Source organism: Electrophorus electricus, chromosome 14 (genome assembly GCF_013358815.1).
Source record: "Electrophorus electricus isolate fEleEle1 chromosome 14, fEleEle1.pri, whole genome shotgun sequence".
Taxonomy (NCBI): domain Eukaryota; kingdom Metazoa; phylum Chordata; class Actinopteri; order Gymnotiformes; family Gymnotidae; genus Electrophorus; species Electrophorus electricus.
In genome coordinates, this window is record NC_049548.1 from 15,906,748 (window position 1) to 15,930,333 (window position 23,586).

Here is a 23,586-nt window from a genome sequence, read left to right on the forward strand (position 1 = left end):
TGTTGAACTGAAACACATTCCTTTAGACATATAACAACTTCCACCCACAAGCTGCACCACTTTGGGATGAGAATGAGGAAAAGCCTGTAACCTGAAAAGATCGCCATAACAATGAAGTAGTGTCAGATGGAGAAAAAAAGATGTGTTCCCTCTCCTGCACATTTTAGTGTTTTCTCTGCACATATTTTAACTTCATGAAGTTCTTGTTAACCAGCTAAATAAGGTGAAGTAGAGCACAGCAGAGACAAAGCAGGCTTGGGATAGACCACTCTGAGTTCTGTTGCTAGCAGCTTTTAATGTTTGGGTGTTTTTTTTATCCAGGAGCCAATTTTCACTATTTAAATCCTTAACTTATCGTATGTTGGCAATGGCTGCATAGTTTGAAGAAGGGCAATGAATTATATTTCTCGTGATTTGTAATTTCTGGCTATTAACAGGCTTTGAATATGACATGAGCACATTAATGAACTAAAACTGATCGAAAGTGGTCTTGCTAACGAATGTTGGCTAGTACAATGGTCTCTTTCTGACAGACACAGAGAGACAGGCTGAACAAGAGAGACAGGCTACCAAAACTAGTCCTCTACTGCAGATGTCTGCAGAGAGAGAGAGAGAGAGAGAGAGAGAGAGAGAGAGAGAGAGAGAGAGACTGCCACCAAAGTTACATCATTAGCAGAACACAAAGAGGCAGACAGACAGACAGATCCCCCCCCCCCCCCCCATATAATCAATTACATATGCATTATTTATCCTTGCATTCCTACTACAGCAAACATTTCGCTGTACAAATCATTATCCATTATGACAGGCATTTTGTGGTGGTGGGTTCAATCAAGGAGACATCCACCAACATGTGTGAAGCCAGAGAAGGACCAGGCAGGTAGAGAAGAACAGAGCCAGGTAGAGAAGAACAGAGAATGGCTCACAAGGTAAGATTGAATCTCACTCAGGTCTTTACTGGACCAGGAAGGGCCCATTGAATACTGAAGCTTACATATATCATAAGGCCATAATGGCCTGTGCTCAGTACTTACACTGTAAATGATAAAAAAAAATTAAATTATTATATAAAGCTGATTTGCTAAAATATTTCTTTGTCACTTGAGCTGATTTGTATTTCTCAAATCAGGCCTGATGAGCTATGTAGGTGTGTTAGGCCCTATTATTTAAAGGATGGCATATTTCCTTATTCAACTCTCATTAAAGTCACCAATTAACTTCCACCTCATTTTTGCAGTTTTGGCAAAATCCCCAAATGTTTTTTATGGTCAGGAGACCCTGAGAAATCCTGGATTTTCAACAGAATGGTCTTTATGAAAACTCCTTGATTGTGCTGCAAGTTCAACAACAAAGTGTAGTGGTTCCCTTTAATTACCAGTGAGGTAATGCTGATAATGAACACGAGATTACAGCAGTCAGGCAGAGAGCCTGCAGTTTTTATTGAACACATTTTAATTTTCCATGAATGTCATGATGGACAGACAAACCCTGAAAATGACAAATGCACAAACAGAAGTACACAAAAACACAAGTGTGAACACATACAGCCACATGCACACACACAAAGTCAAACACACACACACACACACACGCGTACATACACTTGCACTCCGCCTTCCTTCAAGTCATTCATTCATTCAAGTGATGATTCAAGTATTAGATAATTCTGTAGTGACTACTCAATAATTTTCCCCTTTCTCTGAAACAAAAAGAAATATTAAAAGAAATATTCATCAGTTCATCAAAATGCATGAAATACACAGTAGAAAAACCAAGGCATTCTTCTGGTTTTGAGAGTACAGTTCATTTTGGTCCAGTTTCCAGTGCTGCCGATAGCCAGATCTTTTTTGAAGAAGTCCCTCAAAGAAAAGGATTCATCCCAGGCCCACATCCAGTGACATCATAATAATGAACCCAAAGATACAGGTCCAGGAAGCCAGCTTACCATTTCCACTGCAGAGGAAAACACACAATGACACACTGATCAGGGACCAGACCTCACAAAAATCAGACATCTCCAGACACATCGGTACTCAATGTTTCACATTATATTTTTGTGCCAACCCTCTCCCCTACCCAAATGCTTTTCCTTCTCTTGACAAACCACCCTCATTTGCAGCTCAGTGTTCCCTGACAGCATCATTTCTTCAAACAAGTTCAGAGAGACATTGAAAAGCATGCAGGATGATAGATGTGACATGAGGCCAGAGGGCTGCACAATACATTATTTCAATTATCACGATACTGTTATCCATGTGGAGATCTTTCACCTCACTTGGGCTTCAGGTACAATATCATCGACCACGACATAAACCATGGCCCCTGCAGCAAAAGCCAGTGCGTAGGGCAGCAACGGCTCGGCCAGCACCACAGCAACGCCACCTAGCAAGCCAGCTAGAGGCTCCACCATCCCACTTAGCTGCCCATACCTGAGAGAAGGGATGCCATATTTTAACACACACACAACAGAAGAGGGGATTTTTTTCTCATAGTTTTTGTCTTCAGTTAAAAGCAAATCAGCCACGATGACATTTTTCTTTGGAAATGGATCATCAGTACCTGGACTTCTAAACTTTTACAGTACACAGCACATACCAACGTACCTCTACTGTGCATCTGCACAGTGGAATAAATTGCAAAAAAATCTAAAGTTACTATACTGTTCACTAGGAGAATTTGGTAACAGCCAAAGAATTCACAAGAAAAAGATACAGACCATATGGAAAATTTTATTTACAAGGCTCCCTATATAAATTAATTTAGCTAGCAGCAGACAAGATCAATTCTTGCTGTTAATTGTTTTTGGACATAGTGTGGATAAAACCATGCTGGGACATAAGGGTCATACAGGAAGTAAGTGTGTGTGTGTGTGTGTGTGTGTGTGTGTGTGTGTGTGTGTGTGTGTGTGTGTGTGTGTGTGTGTGCGTGCGTGCGTGCGTGCGTGCGTAAACAGTACACACTCACCAAAAGGCTCTCCATGTGGACATTCCAGAGCCACACAGTGGCAGACTCACTGCTAGGCCCTCTGGGAAATTCTGGATGCCTATGCCTATGGCCAGGTTCCTGAAACACAGCAGTATCTATGTCTCATCCCACAAACCACAACCAGAATACAGTTGTTCAGTGTGGATCTGGCCCATTTGACATGCCCCTTGTGAAACATGGTGAGAAGTGAACACGCCAACCTGCCGCCTTGGTGAAAATACAAAGGACATAAGCTGTAACCTGCCTAAATGTTCTGCAGTGCCTTTCATGGACAGAAACCTTTGAAAATTCTGTTCACACATAATCAGTGACATTTTTCAGCAATAATAGTTTTCCAAAATCAATTAATTTGCCCATAAACCTAGCAAAGTTTAACATATGCTGTTTACCACTGCTGTAGTCCCTGCATCTTGACTTCTTCTCATTTTTTACTTTAGGAAAACCCATAAGAGGAGCAGCCAAAGCATCAGCTGTGCACGCTGTCAGAGAACCTACACCCAGACCTTCGCTCAACCTACGCCCAAGGCCTTCATCCAACCTATGCCCAGGTCTTCATCCTACCTACGCCCAGACCTACACCCAACCTACACCCAGGCCTTCAGCAATGGTGTGAGCATGAGGCCAGCCTACGCAGGACCAGACAACTGGTCTGGCCCACGCTTCCCAGCATCCCTCTGCAAGAACCCTCCGGAATCCCCTCAACCCACACCACCCCTTCCCATCTCCAGAGCCACTAGCAAATGGCTGAACAGGAAAAGTTGCTCTGTTTTGAGAAGGCCCTCTCCTCTCTCCACCTTGTCTGCTCTCGTGTTCAGCTCCCTGGCTCACAGTCAAGATCCTGCCGGTGGGGCAGGAGGATTAACGGTGGTTAGTCACGGAAAGTCCTGCAGCAGGCACAGCCTGTGGGAATGACTGGAGCAGAAGAGAGAGAGGAGAGGAAGGGAGGGACAGATGAAGGAGAAGGGAGGGCAGAGAAAGTGTAGCTGGAGTCTGCCATTAGGGCAAGAAGTTGATTTATGAGAAAGAAATGTGCTTGGCAGAGTAAGGTGCCAAAGTCGACTGTGTTGGATGAGAATTCACTCTTCTAAGTCAGTGCTTGTTCACATAGGACATGTAGAAGTTGATGTGGGATTTTTGAGAGAAAGAAATAAAGTTGTCAGCCATGTCTTTAATTGGGACCATTAATAGGCCCTTTTAATGTTTCACATGACTGCTTCAGCCAAAAATCTCTGAAAGCATAACCCACGTGATGTTACTTGGAATAGCATAGTAATGCTTGCATCTACCGAAATAGTCTTTGTTTGTTGCATTTTGAAAGAGAGATAAAGAGAGAGAAAGAAAGAGAGATAGAGCCAGAAAGAGTGCTGGGTAAGATGCTTTTTGGCATGAAATAAACTCATTTTCCCAGCTCCAGAGTTGACAGCTGGGTTGAAGCCATGAGAATTGTCCTAGGCACGACAGAGCCCCTGACTGTTTTATACACACCTGTTCTTGTACATGTACATGCATCTGCTCTGTCTGCATTCACTCTTCTCGACCAGATATTTGGAAGTCATGGAGGTTAAAAGATGTCCACCTGCTGGCCTCTCTGTTAGTGGCCAGACAAACTAAAGCAACTCCAAGTTACTGTAAATCCAAAAGAACGAGCAGCTATTCTCAGCACCATGTGTGGTGGGGGGGTTGGGTGGTCTGCAGTGTGCTTCATTTGGATCTGTTCAATTTAATTGTATGTGGTGGACCAGCAGTTACTTCTGATTTTAAGATAAATTTTCAGCTTTTAGGGTAAATCACAAATGAGAAAAAGATGAGATTTTATGAGTGTGTGGTGTGTTAGCAAATGTGTAGAAAGGTAAGTAAAGGTCTATGGGCACTGAGGAGGGTGGTTGTGTTATTAAGTGCATTAAAGAGTGTTTTAAAAACATTAGCAATGGAACTCTTCCAGTTTTTATTGAAACGGCTTGAAAAAGCTTTCATTGATAGAGCAACAGTAGTTCCAGTGTCCTACCATAGAGCTCCTCTCTGGACACAAAGGAGCTATTGCTGCCCCTCTATCTACTCAGACACACACACACACGCATACACACATGCATGCACACACAATGGGGGTCAGCCCTGAAAGGGCATCTGTTCTTTGGGGAGACCCAGCAATCCAGAGGCACTGGGGGAAGTACCACAAACCAACCAGCATCCCTCTCCACAGGCCCTCCCTTGAGTCAACCGGACACCACACTCTGAACAAGACCCATTCCACCCACATAGAATGTCTGTACAGTGGCTGCATTTGCAACCCTATCAATCCAAGTGATCAAGTCTTATGTGTTGATTATAATAACAAATTGAACCCTAGATGTCTGAATCAAAAGAACAGAACCAGACAAAACATGGGTGGGGTGAGGAAGTGAGAGTCTCAGCAGTGAGGGTCCGGGTGAGGGTGTGAGGGTCTCAGCAGTAAGGGTCTGGGTGGGGATGTGAGGGTCTCAGCAGTGAGGGTCTGGGTGAGGGTGTGAGGGTCTCAGCAGGAGTTGATATTCCTTTCCATACTGTCAAATTGTGGAACATGCATATGAGGGACCACTAAGGAAAGAACTCTAGCCTTAATACTCGATTTTCTTTCAGGTTGAGATTTGGATGCTTTTTCAAGATTTACTTTCCAAAACCTAAATTAATATTTTAAACTGAAATATTTGTTTTAGGCCCCTGACCTATGTTTTATTTTATATTAGACACTGTAATTTTTTGTTTTATTTTTCTATTTACTTGTGGTGTTTTGTTAATTAAGCAATTGTTCTGAACGGTGTTTCAAATCCACTAAATTTGAAAACCACCACTGTGAGATTATTACATTTTGCCTGACAAAAACAGGAAAATAAAAAGGGAGAGAGAGAAAGAGAGAAACAGTGGGAAAAGAAAGAGAAAAGCACGTAGTTTTCATGTGTATTGGCTCTCGCCAACAGACAGGACCAGCTGAGTTAAAAGACAAAGAAAGCAGACAGAAAGGCATGAACAGATGACTTTTCTCATACTAGTGAAGCCCAATACTCGCCTTAAAGTCTTGGAAAAGAAGAGTGACTGCAAAGGAAAGGGTATGACAGGACAGCCACGGGGGAAAGAAAAAGAATGTGTGTGAGAGAGAAAAGAAAGAGAACAGGGACTTTATGTTCTTGGAGATTTCTGCACAGTGCCATCTTTCCATATCTTATATTGTGTGATCTCCTGGCGAGCAGATTGGTACATTCAGTCCAACTCATCTCTTGCTCCCTTTACAGCCTGATGTAGCTTTGCTGTGTGCTATGCACTGTAAGCGCATCAGACGCAAACCCAAAGATGTATGGAGCGTTTTTTTCACCACAAAAGGCACTTTGTGTCAGCAAAAAATAAGGAACCTGACTGAAACACATCCTGCCGGTGGCAGCAGGAACTGAAATGTAACAAAAAAACAGCCTTTCAAACCTGAGGTAGCTCTGCTAAGGCATAGCAGATAGTAGCAATATAGAAGATGTTCTTGTTAGAGTATATTAAGAAGTAGAAGGCATCAAAGGCTGGTGTGTGTGTGTGTGTGTGTGTGTGTGTGTGTGTGAGGGAGAGAGAGAAATACACACACAGACACATGTGCACACACACAAAAGGAAAAAAATCTACCTAACTCACTAGAACACAAACACCCTACTTTATTTATTTATGACACATTTATTTTTCCATTTGCATCACAGAGTTTAATCTTGGGGTGTGTTCAGACCTATAGTTCATTTCCCTTCGTCCAGACTAAACAACAAAATTGTTCATTGTAACATTTTAATCTTGGTTTGATTAGCGTTCATACTTATAAATTTACAATCAAACCAAAGTAAATTTTAAAAAGTGACGTATGACAGATGTATGATACAGTCTATGGGCTTAATGCCCTTATCAGGGTTGTGTATACCTGGCAGTATTTTTACCACCTGGAAACACAGTAAGAGGTAGTAAAATAGATAAAGTAGTCCAAACAGCTCCAGACATTCATGCTCTGCACATCCTAAAGAAGAGAAGACAACGCACACTTCCGATGTCTGTACCAAACTGTAATGGAAAACATTTTTTGTTTTCAATGCACTCTGTTCTGTCGTCGCATGTTTAGTGTCACATCTTGTAACACCACGCCCTGTGTTTGGTTCGTTTGGTTCATATTGTGTTCATACTTCAAACGAACAGCACCAGAATTTAGAATTTAGAAATGGACTGAGTCCCACCTGCTTAGGGGGTCTATTTGGTGTGCTTCAGAGTTCGAAAGAAAGCGTTCACATTTACTCTAATCAATTGCACTAACAGCAATTGTATCAGGGATAGTTTTAAATGACCCAGCCTTAATTTTCTTTTCAAAAACTATATAATAGTCATTTTTTTGTTCTTATTATTGTTATATATTTATTTTATTGTTATTCTTCAATACTTCTATACTGTGTAAACCAAGCTTTGGCAATATAAATGCACTATTAATTTGTCGGGCCAATAAAGCACCCTGAATTGAGTGAGAAAGAGAGTGTGGGGGGGATTACAGAGTGATTTCCTACATGTTCTTTTCTGCCTTCTGTCTTCAAATGCCACAACAAAATAAACTATAAAGCATAATATGAAACATCAGGCTTTTTTCTGTCGTTGCATAATATATATCGTCATATCACATACCCCTAGGCCCATCAATAATGAAATGCAGGCCTATTCCTGACTGAGTTTCTGAGTGCAGTGAGTGTGACATCTGAGTGAAACAATGAATAGGATCTATAACCTAAAGCCATTCAGCTAACATTCCTTCAATGGATAATACTGCTCTTATGCTTCAGCCACTCTCATAAAGATGTAACTTGCATTTGAGTGTGTTTGTACCTTTCTCAAAGAAATGTTAGGCAAATATGAAAGAAACAATGGATGAAAATAATAAAAGCACTCATTCCACAGTCGGTAACATTCTGAATTGAGTCACTGTTCTAACACCCAGAACTGCGAAACACTATGACACCACTGAGGTTTGGGTGTGCTAGAACACAGAGAAACAATGCATTACAGCACTATCAATGTGACAACAAAAGAGACAACCAATGAGGCAAAGAGACACAATAAAATCCTTGAAACATGCCCTCACTAACCCTCAAGAAATGAATGACTGAACGATATAAAATGGAACTACGCAAAACTATATTTGTTACTTCACTCTGTACTCAAAGAAGTGCATTTCAACACTTCAAATGAGCTTCTAACAGTGCTCAATTAACAGTGCAGTGCAGCCATGACTGTAGCTTGGCAGCATGAATGCTCGGACTGCTTTACTGTTACTGTTTCTGAGGCTGTGGAGTACAGGAAGGCTTTAAATGTTGTTTCAGCTGAGCCTACCACTCTACGCTCCCTCTACGGCAGAACGCTTTTCAAGAACTCTGTCACGATGTCATTTCCCATCTCATGTTTGGTGTGTTGCTGAAAGACACCTGTGACACTTAACGGAGCTCGGACTTTGTCCAACTTCAACGGTCTGCAGAGAAACCCAAATGTCAGGAGCTAAAAGGTATGCTTAAGTCCCTAATGGCTTTCAGCTCTCCAACACGATGATGAGGTTATTATATTTGCTGCTGACGCAGGCATCAACCATAACTCTTGACGCCTAGGTTCTGAAAGCTCAGTTCTAGTGAGAACCATGTGCTTTGTGTCTTCAAACATTCCACACATAAGAGCAAGGGGAGCACTAAAAATATATATAACACACTGCTTTGAAGAGTTCCAAAGCATCTGGTTTTAACAGTCTACTTGAGTGTGTGTGGGTATAAGGGAATGTGAAGTCTGCCTTTGAATGTGAGTAAGGAGAGGGTGAGTGAGAGAAAGAGACACACACACACACACACACACAGACACACACACAAAGACAGAGAATGAGACAAAGACAATGTGTGCGTGCGTGCGTGTGTGTGTGTGTTGAGAGAGAGAGAGAGAGAGATGCAGTGGTTTTACTTTGGAAACAAGCAGTCTTTTGTTTTTGTGAGATGGGCTGGCCCTTACTGCCTTCGGATGGGAAGAGAGTTAAGGAAGAAAAAGAAGAGCGAGATGAGCGGGAAAAAGGAGAAGACGACAAAAGCTTCAGTGGGAAACCATAAGCAATTCAACACATGCTGTCACTTCATGGGACACAAAACTAGCATTGATGAGCATGAGGCAGGCTAACTCTTTATACAGGAATATCCAAATGTTAGCATGTGGGTCCCAATGCCCTGCTGCTAGTGACATGGCATATGTACTGTCAGTCTCCAGGAAAGTGGAGGCTTGTCCTGAGAATTAGAGTCATCCACTCCTTCCATCCTTTTCACTGTCCATGTGTGACAGGTTTTAAGACACACAGCCACGGCGTCTTGCACCATAACGATTGTGATTTGTGCACACACAACTCACGTTCCCCGATGTGTGTTCTATGTTTTTACTCTTGCTTAATTTGACTTAAGCAGAAGAATACTTGTGGTCTTGCACACGCACACACAGACACAAACATACACACACACAGCACACACACACACACACCATCATGTCTCCTGTATATATCTGTGTATGTGCTTATACAGTGACATCTGTTGCATCCATAAGTCCTTCAGAGAGAGTGAGAGGGGAGATCTCAGCAAACATTTGCTCAGATGAGGGTGACCATCCCCATTTCACTCAGAGAGCCGGTCCGTCTGGCTCTGTGCGGCATCCTCTCTTGGCTGCAGACGATCCTGGCTCATGATCGTGACACACGGCTGCTGTTAGGGCTAACGTCTTCTGTCCATCACCCAGAATTCACCCCCACCCCCGCCACTAACCACACTCCCATCCTCCCTTTCACATATGACGCACGCCTACTTGAAAGTCAACATGTCTGTCAGTTCAAACAAAGGCATTACTCCAGCTCTTTGGACCTGGGCCAGAAGACATGCAATGCAGCTTTTGGCCACCGGGGGTCAGCATCACACAGCAGCATATGCAGACAGAGCTGTAAGTGCACAACAAAGGACATGTTCTGTGTGTGCCAGTTGTAACCATTTCAATCTAATTAATAGCTGTTGATTGGAGTTTTCTCCTCTGGTGCACATCACACACTTATTACTGAATGGTTTGTTGCCAGTGTTTTGAGGCTAACCCATGGATATGGATAACTAATGCAATATTACGTGAGTCATGATCCACTAAGCAGAAAAAAAAATTAGAGAAAACAGACAGAGGGAAAAAAAAGAAGAGAAGACAACTTCCATATCTTCAGTATGATTGGCAAGCCTTTAACTTTGTACTGGAGAGGCCGAATGCATTATTTATATTGCACAGATCTAGAGGCCTTTGCTGTCTATCATGGATTCTGTTTTACACATAGGAAAAGCAATCTTAGATTGATCAAGTTATATACAGCCAGAATACATCTCAGATGCATCAGATCAAAAGTGACTGCAAGCTCCACAGAGACCCATCTGTGTACCCCAACACGCCCCCACCCCCATCCGTCTCATCTCTGGGCAAATAATCGGTTGCTTTTCTCTCATCATGCTAAATTGAATTGCATGCTTTTGCTATTGTCAGATGCATTTAACGCTGCCCCTGTTGTTTTTTCCATAGCTGGAGCCCAAGCCATGCACCCTCTTGGGGAGAAAGCAGGGGGAACTGAGTGAAGGTGGGGAAGTGAAGGTTGGGGGGACGAGGTCAGGGAAGACTTGCCTGGCACTCTCGAAAGTGGCCGACGAGGTCTTCCCAGCAGCTCCGAAGCCAACACCCACAGCGAGGCCCTCTGAAAGAGAACACACACAAACATATACAATACATTTACATTCATGGCATTTAGAAGTCACTCTTATGCAGAGTGACTAAACTGGTGTTCTTGAATTCCTTTTAAGCAAGCATCAGTTTTAAACATGAAACAAGACTACAGGAAGACAGTGAAGTAAATGGAGAATACACACACACACACACACACACACACACACACACACACACACACACACACACCATAGTGTCTTCCACTGCTTACATTAATATTTCAAATAAACTTATGAGGAATGTCATTGTTGTCAAAGAGAGAGAAATGAGAGTGTGAGGATATGCAGTAGAATACAACAATAAAAAGATGAACATTTTATCACTTTTTCACAGAGCCTGGAGTGGTGTGAGTGTTCCCAGCAAGGAACCTGGACCTCAGACACCATTTCATCTTGAAAATAAACCTGCCAGCACTGAGAACAAGGAATTGACATGATATGATCCAAAATTTAACTCCAAATCCACCTGTGTATTCGCAACATATTGAACAGAACTCACTAAATGAGTTAACACAGTCCCCTGTAGAGGACATTGAAATAAATCCAACTCTAGTCCTAGAAAATGCTAATTGAGCTCCAGTAAATCTTCTTTATTTATAGGTAATCCAGAGGCAGGAATACCCTGTATGCAATGCAGGGGTCACTAAAACCTCTGTCTTTTCGCTCTGTAAAAAGACTTCTGTGTCACTGTTATAAGTACAGCACGTGTGAGTTCCCCCAAGGAGGATCAAAAGGTCCTGCAGAAGCATAGATCAGAAGAAACAGCCAGTGTCTACAAGGAGAACTGGAAAACCACAGATCTTATAAAGCTAAAAAAAAATACAATATATCTGTGAGAAAAAAACAACAAAAAAAACATTAACCAAATTTATGCTCCAAAAAATTCAATCTAATTCATAGTATGGATAAAGTCTTATTTACTAAACAGTAAAGTTTAAGCAGTAAAGAAAAGTATGTTTAGTTACCAGTGGAATTTAATTTACTGGCCATAACCTCAATCAAATGTGGTCTTTTCTGCAGTAAGGCAGTTTTTCTGTTCACATACATTTACAACATGCCTACGTTGAATAGCCTGTTTCATTCTCCACCGTTTCAGTGGGAATTTAGTTAGCACTTTGACTTTGCAGAATTCTTGTCACCTGTTGAAGACATGATGTCACTGATTTTTTTTTTTATGTGTAAATGACCATTGCCATTTTCATGACCCAGTCCGTTTTGACCTATGGACCACAAACGAATGCCCGGACATTCTGCTATAGTCTCCTGATCCAACTCAAAATTCATTGATCTCTCAATAACCTTAAGAGTAACTTGAAGACATGAAGTCCCCAATGCAGCAAAGCAACCCTTATACATTAAACTCCCTCCACCAGGTTTTATAGATGGAAATACATTTTGGTATGCAGCATTTTGTTCCCTGCAATTCTAATGCTTTGTATTTTCCTTTGAATTTTGGTCTCAACTGTCCACAGAATGTTGTTCATGGTGCAGTGGAACATCTTCAGGCATTTGAACAAACTTTAGACATGCAGCAATATTTGTTTTGTTCGGGTTTTTCTTAGAATGGATTCATAAACATGGGAATTACCCAGTACGAGAGCCGCTTAACAGTGAGCCCAGGGTTGGATGTCCCTTCTACAGCACGCCCTGGCACTGACCTGTGTAGGGCACTCCTACTGAGTGTGGCAATTCTCAATGTTGATGCACATATGGGACCGATAATGTCTCCCTTTACGCCCTGAGATGTTGCTCTAGCATCTTGTTTCGAATAACTAATATTAAAATGATCTTTGCTCTCTTTAAGGACGATGCTGTGCGAGTCCAAACTGCATGTTGCGGAACTCCTCTGGGATGTGGATGATGACTAGAGTGGCCTTTCACCTTGAGAATGGAGAAAGTCATACAGTGATTTCACAAGACAAACGCAGTGACTGCTGAAGGCCCTCAGACGCTTTGCTTGTCCCTTCGCAACATCAGAACCCATTCCTAGGAGGGAGGAGACTGAATAAGGTAAGCCTATCAAGCTAGATAGCTGGAATAAGTCTTAGGCTCATATCTCAGATAATAAAGGATTTCATTCATATTTAAGAAATTAATTTAGTGGAGGGAAGGATCTGGCCAATCGTCTGGCCTCTATGTGGGCAATCACACTGAAGCTTCATGAGAAGAATGTTAAGGAGGCGTTTGATAAGTCATCACAACAAGTACCTCTCTCTCTCACCCTCTCTCTCACAAAAACAAACTGCTGAGGCTTACAGAAGTTTACGGGCAGGCTGGAGTAATGGCAGGCACAGAACTCTAGAAGTTCTATGCAGGCGTATGCAGACACATGTATGCATGCACACACACACACACACACACACACACACACACACACACACACACACACGGACACACACACACGGACACAGACACACTCCTCCGAGGTATACTTCATAGCACTGTTTTGTTTTGAAACATGTCTGTGTACACTAGTATGTGTGGGGTTATTTTTTCTCTTCAAACTGGATTAGATGAACAGGGGAAAATAAAACAAAAATGCATAAAGCAATTATAAATCAATTAATCATAATAAACAGAAATAGGAGCTCTTCACACTTTCATAGTTCTACCAGAAGACAAACATTTCTATTTATAAATATATATATATATATAAATAGCAGCTGTCACGGTTAGTTGGCCGGCTAGCAGGAGGGACACGCCCACTCCTGCTAGGGATCACACCCCTTACCTGCCCCGCTCACAATCGCCAGAGTACTGATTGAACTCACCTGTTCATAATCATGATCTGCTTATTTAAACCCATAGATCCCAAGAGATGGGGCTGCACGTTAGAGGACCTCAGATGCCAGTCTTGTCTGATAACTGCGCTCACTCAAAGAGACCTACTGTTTTTGAGTTTTGTTTAAATGTTATCATCGCTAGATACCGATGGATAATAAAGAGCACTTTGCTGCAACCCTGCCTCTCGCTTCTTCTGTGCAGCCACCTGGAAGCGAGATGAGCATCCCTGACTGGGATCAACTGCTAGCTAACCAGAAGGTGGCAATGCAGCAGCAGAAGCAGGAGATGGGGGAGTTACACTTGCTTGTCATGCACCTCGGGCAGGTTGTCAATCGCCTGGCTACGAGTCCTGAAGTTCAAGAGGTTTTATTGTCATTTCAGCTATATACAAGTACACAACAAAAGCGAGACAATGTTCCTCCAGGACCATGGTGCAACATAAAAACAACAGTGCAACAGACAACATGCTACACAAGTGCAAACAGTCCAATATAGTGCAAAATGTCATTAAATAAACATTAAATAAAAAATAATAAATACAGGACAGGACAAATACAAAATACAAAATGAGTAGACAGTGCAATTTAGTACAGTACACAGTACTGGGCATATGTAAAGCAAGTTGTGCATAGCAATCAGTGACATGCTACCCTGAACATAGGAGTCACCGGTAGCAGCCAGAACAGTTCAGAGTACAGTGCTGGTTTAGTACAGTACTCTAGCAGCAAGTAGGATAATGTGCAAGACTGCAACAGGAGTGCATAGTTTATTTGTGTGAGGTTTGACTTCAGCACTAGTCCGATGCAAAACAATGTGTGAGTGTGTGTATAGATATGTATGTATGTATGTATGTATGTATGTACGTACGTGTGTGTGTGATGTGTGTGACTGTCTATAAGCATGTATAGAAGTGCCCATTTTGGAATCTGAATTGGAATTGGAGTTAGCCAGGAGTCTAATGGCTTCTGGGAAGAAGCTGTTGCACAGTCTGGAGGTGCAGGACTGGATGCTGCGGTACCTTCTTCCAGATGGCAAAAGGGCGAACAGTTCATGTGAGGGGTGTGTGGGGTCTTTCACAATGTTGGTGGCTTTCCGGATGCAGCGTGTTATGTAGATGTTCGTGATGGAGGGAAATAAAACCCAATGATCTTCTCAGCTGTTCTCACTATTCTTTGGAGGGTCTTGCGGTCAAAGGCGGTGCAGTTCCCAAACCAGGTAATGATGCAGCTGCTCAGGATGCTCTCTACAGTACCTCTGTAGAAGGTAGTGAGGATGGGTGATGGGAGATGGGCTTCCCTCAGCTTCCGAAGGAAGTAAAGACGTTGCTGGGCTCTCTTGGTGATGGAACTGGTGTTCAGAGTCCAGGTGAGGTTCTCCGCTATGTGAACACCAAGGAACTTGATGTTCTTGACGATCTACACTGAGGAGCCGTTGATGGCAAGCGGGGAGTGATCTCGCCTTGCTCTCATGAAGTCAACAACCATTTATTTTGTCTTGTCAACATTCAGACACAGGTTGTTGACCTTACACCAGCTCACCAGTTCTTGCACCTCCTCTCTGTATGCTGACTCGTTGTCTTTGTTGATGAGACCCACCACGGTCGTGTCATCAGCGAACTTGATGATGTGATTCAAACTGTGCATCGCTGCACAGTCATGAGTCAGCAGTGTGAACAGCAGAGGGCTGAGTATGCTGCCCTGGGGAGCACCAGTACTCAGTGTGGTGGTGTTGGAAGTGCTGCTCCCAATCCGGACAAACTGAGTCAGGAAATCCAGGATCCAGTTGCAGAGGGAGGTGTTCAAGCCCAGTAAGCTCAACTTTCCAATCAGATGCTGAGGAACAATGGTGTTGAATGCTGAACTGAAGTCTATGAACAGCATTCTTACGTAGGTGCCCTTTTTTTCCAGATGTGTGAGTGCCAGATGAAGTGTGGTAGAGATGGCATCATCTGTAGAGCGGTTGGGGCGGTAAGCAAACTGCAGGAGGTCCAGAGAAGGGGGAAGCTGGGTCTTGATGTGTCTCATGACGAGTCTCTTGAAGCACTTCATGATGATGGATGTGAGTGCGATGGGACGGTAGTCGTTGAGACACAACACCGTGGGCTTCTTAGACACGGGGACGATGGTGGTGGTCTTGAAGCATGTTGGGACCACGGTGCAGCTCAGAGAGATATTGAAGATGTCTGTCAGGACATCTGCAAGCTGGTTAGCACATTCTCTGAGCACCCGGGATGTTGTCTGGTCCAGCAGCTTTCTGTGTGTTAACTCCACGCAGAGTACACCTCACATCAGCTGCTGTCAGGCACAGCACCTGGTCATTTTGCGGAGGGATGGACTTTTCTGCTGCAACGTTGTTCTGTGCTTCAAACTGTGCATAGAAGTCATTCAGTGCATCTGGGAGGATGGCATCACTGTCACAGGAAGGTGGTGTTTTCCTGTAGTTAGTATTGGCCTGAATGCCCTCCCACATGTGCTGTGTGTCACCAGTGTCTTTGAAGTGTCCATGGATCCTCTGTGCATGTGCATGCTTTGCTTCCCTGATCGCATGTGACAGTTTGGCTCTTGTTTTCCTGAAAGTCTCTCTGTCACCTGTTCTGAAGGCCGGTACGCACTGGAAGTGTTTGTGTAAACGAGATCCAGCGTTTTTGCTCCTCTCGTTGCAAAGTTCACATGTTGATGGAATTTAGGCAGTACTGACTTGAGATTTGCGTGGTTGAAGTCTCCGGCAACAATAAACAGTCCGTCTGGATGAACGTTCTGCATGTTACAACGTGCAATTCAACGAGCAATTCCTCCCGTTACCCCACCTGTACTGGAGGGGATAAAATGCCTCATTGCTACCCGAGATGTATGGCGGAGACCCAGAAGGATGTGAGGGCTTCGTCGTACAGTGTGAGCTTTTCTTTGGATATCAACCCCGACTGCCCGACCACGTCAAGATCGCTTCTGTAATCTTCCAGCTCATGGGGAAAGCGCATACCTGGGGAGCCGCTCTCGTTACTAATGCTTCCCTGCTTATAAACAATTAATGATGTCAGTGTTATTCAAGAGCTCATGGCTGTGTTTTTTCATCCACGTCAGGGGAGTCTTTGTGGGCACTCCTTGCTTTGCCTAAAGCAAGGAATCCGAACAGTGGTGGATTATGAAATGGAATTCCGCCTTGGTAGATGCGTTCATGAATGGACTAAGGGCTGATCTACAGGAGGAACTGGCGTGTAAGCAGGATGCCACGTCGCTGAATGTGGTGGTTCATCATCACCTATGACCGTCTCCTACAGGAGTGATGCCGGCGATTCCCCCAAGGGAATTAGCCTCACGAGAGCCACATAGCTGCCTCCGCATCGGGACCAGAACTGCGCCATCACGCTGAAGGAGGGTGTGATTCCTCCCCGATGTAGGGTTTACCCTCTCTCCCAAGAGGAGGAACGAGCAATGCAATACATTAAGGAGGCCCTCCAGCAAGGTTTCATCCGACCCTCCACCTCCCTGGCGTCCGCAAGTGTCTTCTTTGTTAAGAAGAGGGACGGAGGGTTGAGGCCTTGTGTGGACTATCGGGGACTCAATGAACTGTTGGTGCAATATCCGTACCCCCTCCCCCTTGTCCCCGCAGCGCTCAAGCAATTAAGGGGATATTCACAAAATTGGACCTCTGCAGCACAACCTCATCTGAATCAAGTAGGGCGATAAGTGGAAAACCGCCTTCAGCACAGCTTTGGGACATTATGAATACTTGGTGCTTCCGTATGGTCTAGCCACTGCCCCTTCTGTCTTCCAGGCCTATATCAATGAGGTCCTATGGGAATACCTGGGTGGATCTGTCGTTGCATATATAGACGACATCCTGGTCAATTCCTCCTCCCGGGACCAACACGTGCATGACGTACGGGCTGTCCTCCGCACCCTCCTGCAGAACCACCTCTATTGCAAACTGGAAAATGCGAGTTCCATCACATAGAAGTGAGTTTCCTGGGATATAGCATCTGCGAGGGCAGTGTACGCATGCAACTGTGCAAGGTAGAAGCAGTAAGGGACTGGCCTAGACCGCACACTCGCAGGGAGCTACAGCGCTTCCTGTGATTTGCTAACTTTTATCGCCGTTTTATTAAGTCCTTTGGTACGGTGGATAGACCTCATACAGACCTACTCCGCAGAACAGCCAAGAGGCTGAGATGCGGACTCGAGGTGAAGAGGTCATTCTCTGAGCTGAAGGAGGCCTTCTCCACCACCCCTGTACTGCAGCAACCGGACCCAGAGAGGCCTTTCGTGGTGGAGGTAGACGCGTCGAACGTGGGGGAAGGCGCTATACTATCCCAACACATGGGCAAAGCAGGGCAGCTAAAACCAATTGCCTATTTAAAAAAAAAAAAAAAAAAAGCCTTGTGGAAAGGAACTATGGTGTGGGAGACCGTGAAGTCCTTGCCATGGAACTAGCGTTTGAGGAATGGATGCACTGGTTAGAGGGATCACGACCCCTTTTTGGTCATCACTGACCACAAAAACTTGGAATACCTCCAAAACGCGAGGATGCTCAATTCCAGGCAAGCCCTGTGGTCAGTTTTTTTCATTAGGTTTAACTTTCGTGTTACTTGTAGACCAGGAGAGAGGAACGTGAGGGCGGACGTTCTTTCTCGGCAACACCACGCAGAGGCCCAGTCTACCAGCATGGAACCAGTACTGTCACCCACCTGCTTTCTGGCAACTCTGAGCTGGCACCTGCACCGACAGATAGAGGCGGCAAATCCGCATCCACACTGCCCGCCAAACCGCCTCTTTATCCCCCGTCAAGCCCTTATCACGTAGACACACACCTTCGTGGGGACAAGCCATCCAGGAGCAACCCGCACAGCGCAACTACTGAGTGCTCGCTATTGGTGGCCGGCCATGCACAAAGACATAGTGAGGTATGTGGCGACTTGTGCTGATTGTGCCCGCAGCAATATCCCTTGCACACCATCTGCAGGTAAGCCGCTGCCGGTGCCCACACCGATAAGACCCTGGTCTCACCTGGGGTCTACCTACTGCCTGGGAAACGGCGGACCAGCTCTTCCACCATGTCTTTCGGCAATTCGGGCTACCAGAGGACATATTGCATTTTGCTACTGCATATTAAGGTGTATTACAAATATAATGAACAGACACTGAGTACAATTTAAAAACAATAACAAGATGGAATGCTCTTCACTTTCGAAACAGTAGCACTCTGACTGAGCAATGCCTACCAAAGGTTGTTTACTTGTACTGGAATTCCCGCAGGCCTGGGACCACAGCCACGCTCTATTCATTGGACCTACGCCCATGGGCTACATGCAAGAACTCCTCTTTAACTGTAATTCACATATTTTCCTATACCTTTTCAAAAAAACAAAAGCCTCTAACAGAACTGCAAAAATGGCACAAAGAGGAGCAGGCTCTCTGCCGAGTCCTTCCGGACTGAGTAATTTACAGCAGACGTGGATCAATCTTGCTGTCTGACACCAGCCTGTTTCCTCGTCTACTGCTCATTGATTTCTCACTTCCACAAACAGCCAACACTGCACAGCAGTCTGAGTACCCCATACTCTGTAAGGATCTGTTTTATGGATTTTCCCATTTACATCTCTAGTATGCCAAATGTATGATGATGACTTTCTAAAAAACCATAAGGAAAAAGAAAATAAAAGAGGACAGTCATGACATGAGCAAGATATAAGCCATAGATGTCAATATTTCTGCACAGTCATACACAATGTAATCACACACTCGTAATTATCAGTTAGTTGTTAAACTGTCACAAGGCTTAATAGACCTGCCATGTGTAATAGCTATATCATAAAACAAAAACTAAATCAGAAGCACAAAAGAACGCAAAACTGTCAAATTGAAATATCACTGTCAATTAATTCGTTGTTAAAGTTGTTGTAAGCGTACCTTTAATGTAGATGTTGGGATGTTTTGTAAGGAAAGGTGGAAGCAGGCTAAGGCCAGTGCACAGCCGAGTCTGGGGCAGGCCTGAGATTGGAGAGATCCGTTGGCAACATGAACCTCTTTTAAAGTCAAATCTAAGACAAAGCTGTGTAAGGTTGGCGCATATAAGAAATCGAACATCCCGCACATGTGGAGATGGCAGAAAGGTTTGCATTTTGCTTTTATTTCACAGTAAGGTCAAACAGTCACTGCTTGTGTTTTATATTTTACGATGTGTATATATATTTCATATGTGCTATTTCTATACAGATTACCTTTCTAATATCATGCAGACTAAAGGCAGAAAAGTGTTTCAACATGACAGCTGTCACGGTACGGCCCCTCCTCCCAAACGTCTACCTGTGTGTGGGTGTCGGTGTGTGTGTGTGTGTGTTCATCCGTTGGTGTGGCCACGCCCCCAGGTGTTTCACACCTGCTCCTCGTTGTGTTGTTAATGTGAGCACATATAAATCCTCTGTGTAAACGTTAGTATTGTCAGTGTTTGATCTCACGATAGCCGTAGTGCTACTTTGTCTTCAGTGTTACAAATAAACATCGTTGTGTGTATCACGGCTCCTCTTCGCATCCTGCTAAGCATGCCACGTTACAACAGCATTGTTTAAAAAGCTCAAACTTTGAGGATGCTAGCAATGTTTATTAACGTTTCTGGAATATTGTGTTTATTTACATTTGTTAATTTGTGAGCACATATGTTTGCAATTGTGTGAGTGGCTAGATGTGGAGGTGTGTACATTCCCATGTACACCTACTTAATTGACATACACCACCCCCTGTTTTTTACCCTATGTTTTACCATACTCATTCGACTAGAAGCAATCGATGAAACAAATAATGAAGGTATTCCCTTAGGAGTACTTAAGAAGAACAGAAAATCAACCAGTGGCAGCAGCATAGACACATTCAGTTACAGCTGGAGAACTGTTTGGCACCTGGCTACCCCTGCCTCGCCCACGTTCCTTTTCCCTCATCATCGATTGCTCCTCTTAGGTCACCCCAGTCTGTTTGCGTAGGCCTGATTGTGCCACTTCCCCTTTTGCAAAGTGATGCATGTGTATGGCTACATTATTGTGCTGTATTTCCCTGTTGGCCATATTTCCATGATCCTCACTTTCTGCCTAGCTGGCCTGTCTCTATGGGTATGATTAGAGAATAACCTCAGGTTACCTTGTCTGTCCGTTCTGATGCATCTTCCCAGTTTCAACAACAATCTTTGGAAATTCCCACATCATGCCAAAATACTTATTGCATACTGGATTTGTGTACATATGCTACAGAAATTAGTGCAATTGTATACAACAGCAGGGGTACCAATATACAGCCCTGTGGGACACCAAACTGGTCTATATAGAAACGGTTCTCAATTTGGACCACAGTATGCCAGTACAACTGTCATTTACTGCTCCTCCCCTTAAGTCATGTGGTACGGCCTGCCACATGCGGGGGATACACGTGTGTATTGTTTATGTTGTAGCCACGCCCTCCCCGGGATTGCACACATGTGTACAGGATTATGTTAATGTCTCACGTCTATTTAAACCCCTGTCCATGTGTGCTCCCATCATTGATCATTGTCGCTACATGTGTGTTTAATTAGATCTGTGTAGTGGTAATGTTGGTTTGTGTAGTTTCTGTTAAATGTACATATGTCTTCGTTGAATGTTAAATGCATGGTTATGTTTATTGTGAACGTTGTACGTGAGTGCCACCTCTGTTTCACGTGTCTAGTCTCAATAAATGTTTTGCATGAAGGGGGAAGTCTGTGCATCCTGCTCCACATCCATCGGCACTCGGGCCAGATACAACGTTACAACAACCAGGTCTATCCATTAGCGAAAGGACAAGCATTCATGCATGGCAGGTTCCCCCAGGGAGACTGTGAATCACCTGTGTGTACCATAATTCCATCTAAGGAATTCTACACATGTCAATTAAGAGCTCAGGCATGGTTCTGTAGATAGCAGGATAGCAAGAATGTAGGACATATAGGACAGTATGAGATGGTTTCTAAAGTCTTGCCTTGCCTTGCCCACCAGTACTGGCTAGCTATTGACACCTTTTTGTCTATTAACACATTTTTGTCATAATAATGACCTTTTCACCACTCGTTCAATTACTGTGTAGGGCTACATGGAAAAATAACATCCAATAAATATATTAAAACAGAATTGCTAGAGATCTTGGGGTGGGGGCATAGCACCAAACAGGTCTTGACAGCCTTCACAATATGACTGCAAGCACTAACTCTTACAGAGGTCAAGTAATTATTTATTTTAATTTATTATAATTATTTCTTTTCTGCCCATCTCTTATTATTCTTGTCTTGAAGCAAATGGCCACTTCAGGCTTTGGCCTTTTTTATAATGAGTTAATAAATAAATATAATATGCGCACAAAAAAAACAACTGCCATTTTGCTAATGCTAAGGTGTAATTTATCATTTCAAAGGTGCCAGGATGGACATGGGTGATATAAATTCACCACTGCAAACATACTAACGTACTTACCATTTTGACATTGCGGACCATAGTATAGTGGGACTATCAATAAACCTATTAGATGCTGCCATCCTTAATAAGGTCAGATTATGTGCTTTGTCTTCCCATCGACTGCACAGACACATTTTGGTATTCCCTAGAGCAAGACATCTGAGGGAGATTGATGAGCTAGAGCAAGTCTCTCTGGAACTGGTAGTCTATCAGTTGATATACCAGGAAAATGTGAAATTTTTCTGTACCCTATACAAACCATTCCAGGGGTCATACCTTTAAAAGCCTAACTGAACTGAAATAGTGATTGCATCAACACGTGCTTAGTCATTCAAACAGTGAACAAACAAGGTCAATAGAGTGCAGTTTTCCCTCAGACATCTAATCCATATTGTAACAGTCAATAACAAACTGTTTCTGTTTAAGCACATAATAACTAGTCTTTCTTTCCACCATTCAGGTTGCAGTTTCTGAAGCAGAAAGCCCTATAATTGGTACACATTCAAGTATTTGAATACCTGAAAAAGCACCTTTCGTGCCCAGAACAAGGTCTTCTGATCAGTTTAGAAGGTCTTCATGCAATCAAACACACAAACAAAAGCAACTGTTTGAAGTAAGCAAGTCCTGAGGCAGTCAACATTTCATCTTAGAAATAAACTTTTAAAGTCATGACACAGGTCATAACAGGTACAGAAAGCTATGTTGGAAAAATGCTCTGTACTTTTTCAGTGCTTTTGAAAAGAAAAGAAAAAAAAAAGTCCATCACAGGATACTAGCATTTTCCAAGTATTTAAGGTTAGAGACATTTCAAATGATAGACTGGCAGTTACAGAGAGACACATGCTCTAACTCTTCCACACATCTTATCCCATGCACAGAGGAATAACAGAGTGTGCATATGCAGTCAGTGGGCACATGGCAAACAGAATGATTTGTCTGGTTTACTGTGTCACTTGGTGCTTGATGTTGAGGGTTCCAAATCAGTAGAGACTTTGGCAATAGGCAATCTTCCCCAAAGGAACCTTTAAAGAACTGTCATTCCAGTTACACAGTTGGCAATGTCAAAATGATAATTATATGATAGTATGTTTACATGGGTGAATTTCCATTGCTTATGTACAGCTCTGCACTTTCTAAATGATCAGTTGCTCCCTTTAACATTAGCAGAATGGCAGATGTTCTTTCAGCAAAAATTATATTTATTTAATAACTCATTATAAAATAGGTCAAGGGCTGAAATGCCCTCTTGGGTGAAGACAAGAACAAATACAATGTGGCAGAAAATAAATAACTACAGTATTTACTTTGTGTCTGAAAGCTATGACCTCTGTCAGATTAGAGTTCTTGGGGTCATATTGTGAAGGCTGTCAAGATCTGTTTGGTACTATCCCCCTCTTTCCCATCCCAAGTAATTGTTTTAATATATTTTAATGGATGTTGTTTTCCCTGTAGTGCTAAATATTAATTGTACAAGTGGTGAAAAGGTCATCATTGTGGCAAAAAGGTGTTAGTAGTTGTCTCTGAGTTATTACATTATATCTGAGCCAGCTGGTACAGGTCTCCTACTGTCCC

At 43.3% G+C, this 23,586-nt stretch overlaps 1 protein-coding gene across 5 annotated transcripts in view; it reads right to left on the reverse strand.

Annotated features, from left to right (window-relative positions):
• Positions 1-1,415: 1,415 nt before the first annotated feature.
• LOC113574282 (zinc transporter ZIP11) overlaps positions 1,416-23,586 on the reverse strand; it is an 87,118-nt gene continuing 64,947 nt past the window's right edge. For all 5 annotated transcript variants that reach the window (XM_027005079.2, XM_027005080.2, XM_027005078.2 and 2 more), the window contains 4 exons: positions 10,684-10,753; positions 2,965-3,063; positions 2,271-2,429; positions 1,416-1,953 (listed from right to left, as the gene is read on the reverse strand). In XM_027005079.2, coding sequence (XP_026860880.1) covers positions 1,875-1,953; positions 2,271-2,429; positions 2,965-3,063; positions 10,684-10,753 — 407 coding nt within the window. In that variant the 3' untranslated portion in view covers positions 1,416-1,874. The remainder of the gene's footprint in view (positions 1,954-2,270; positions 2,430-2,964; positions 3,064-10,683; positions 10,754-23,586) is intronic.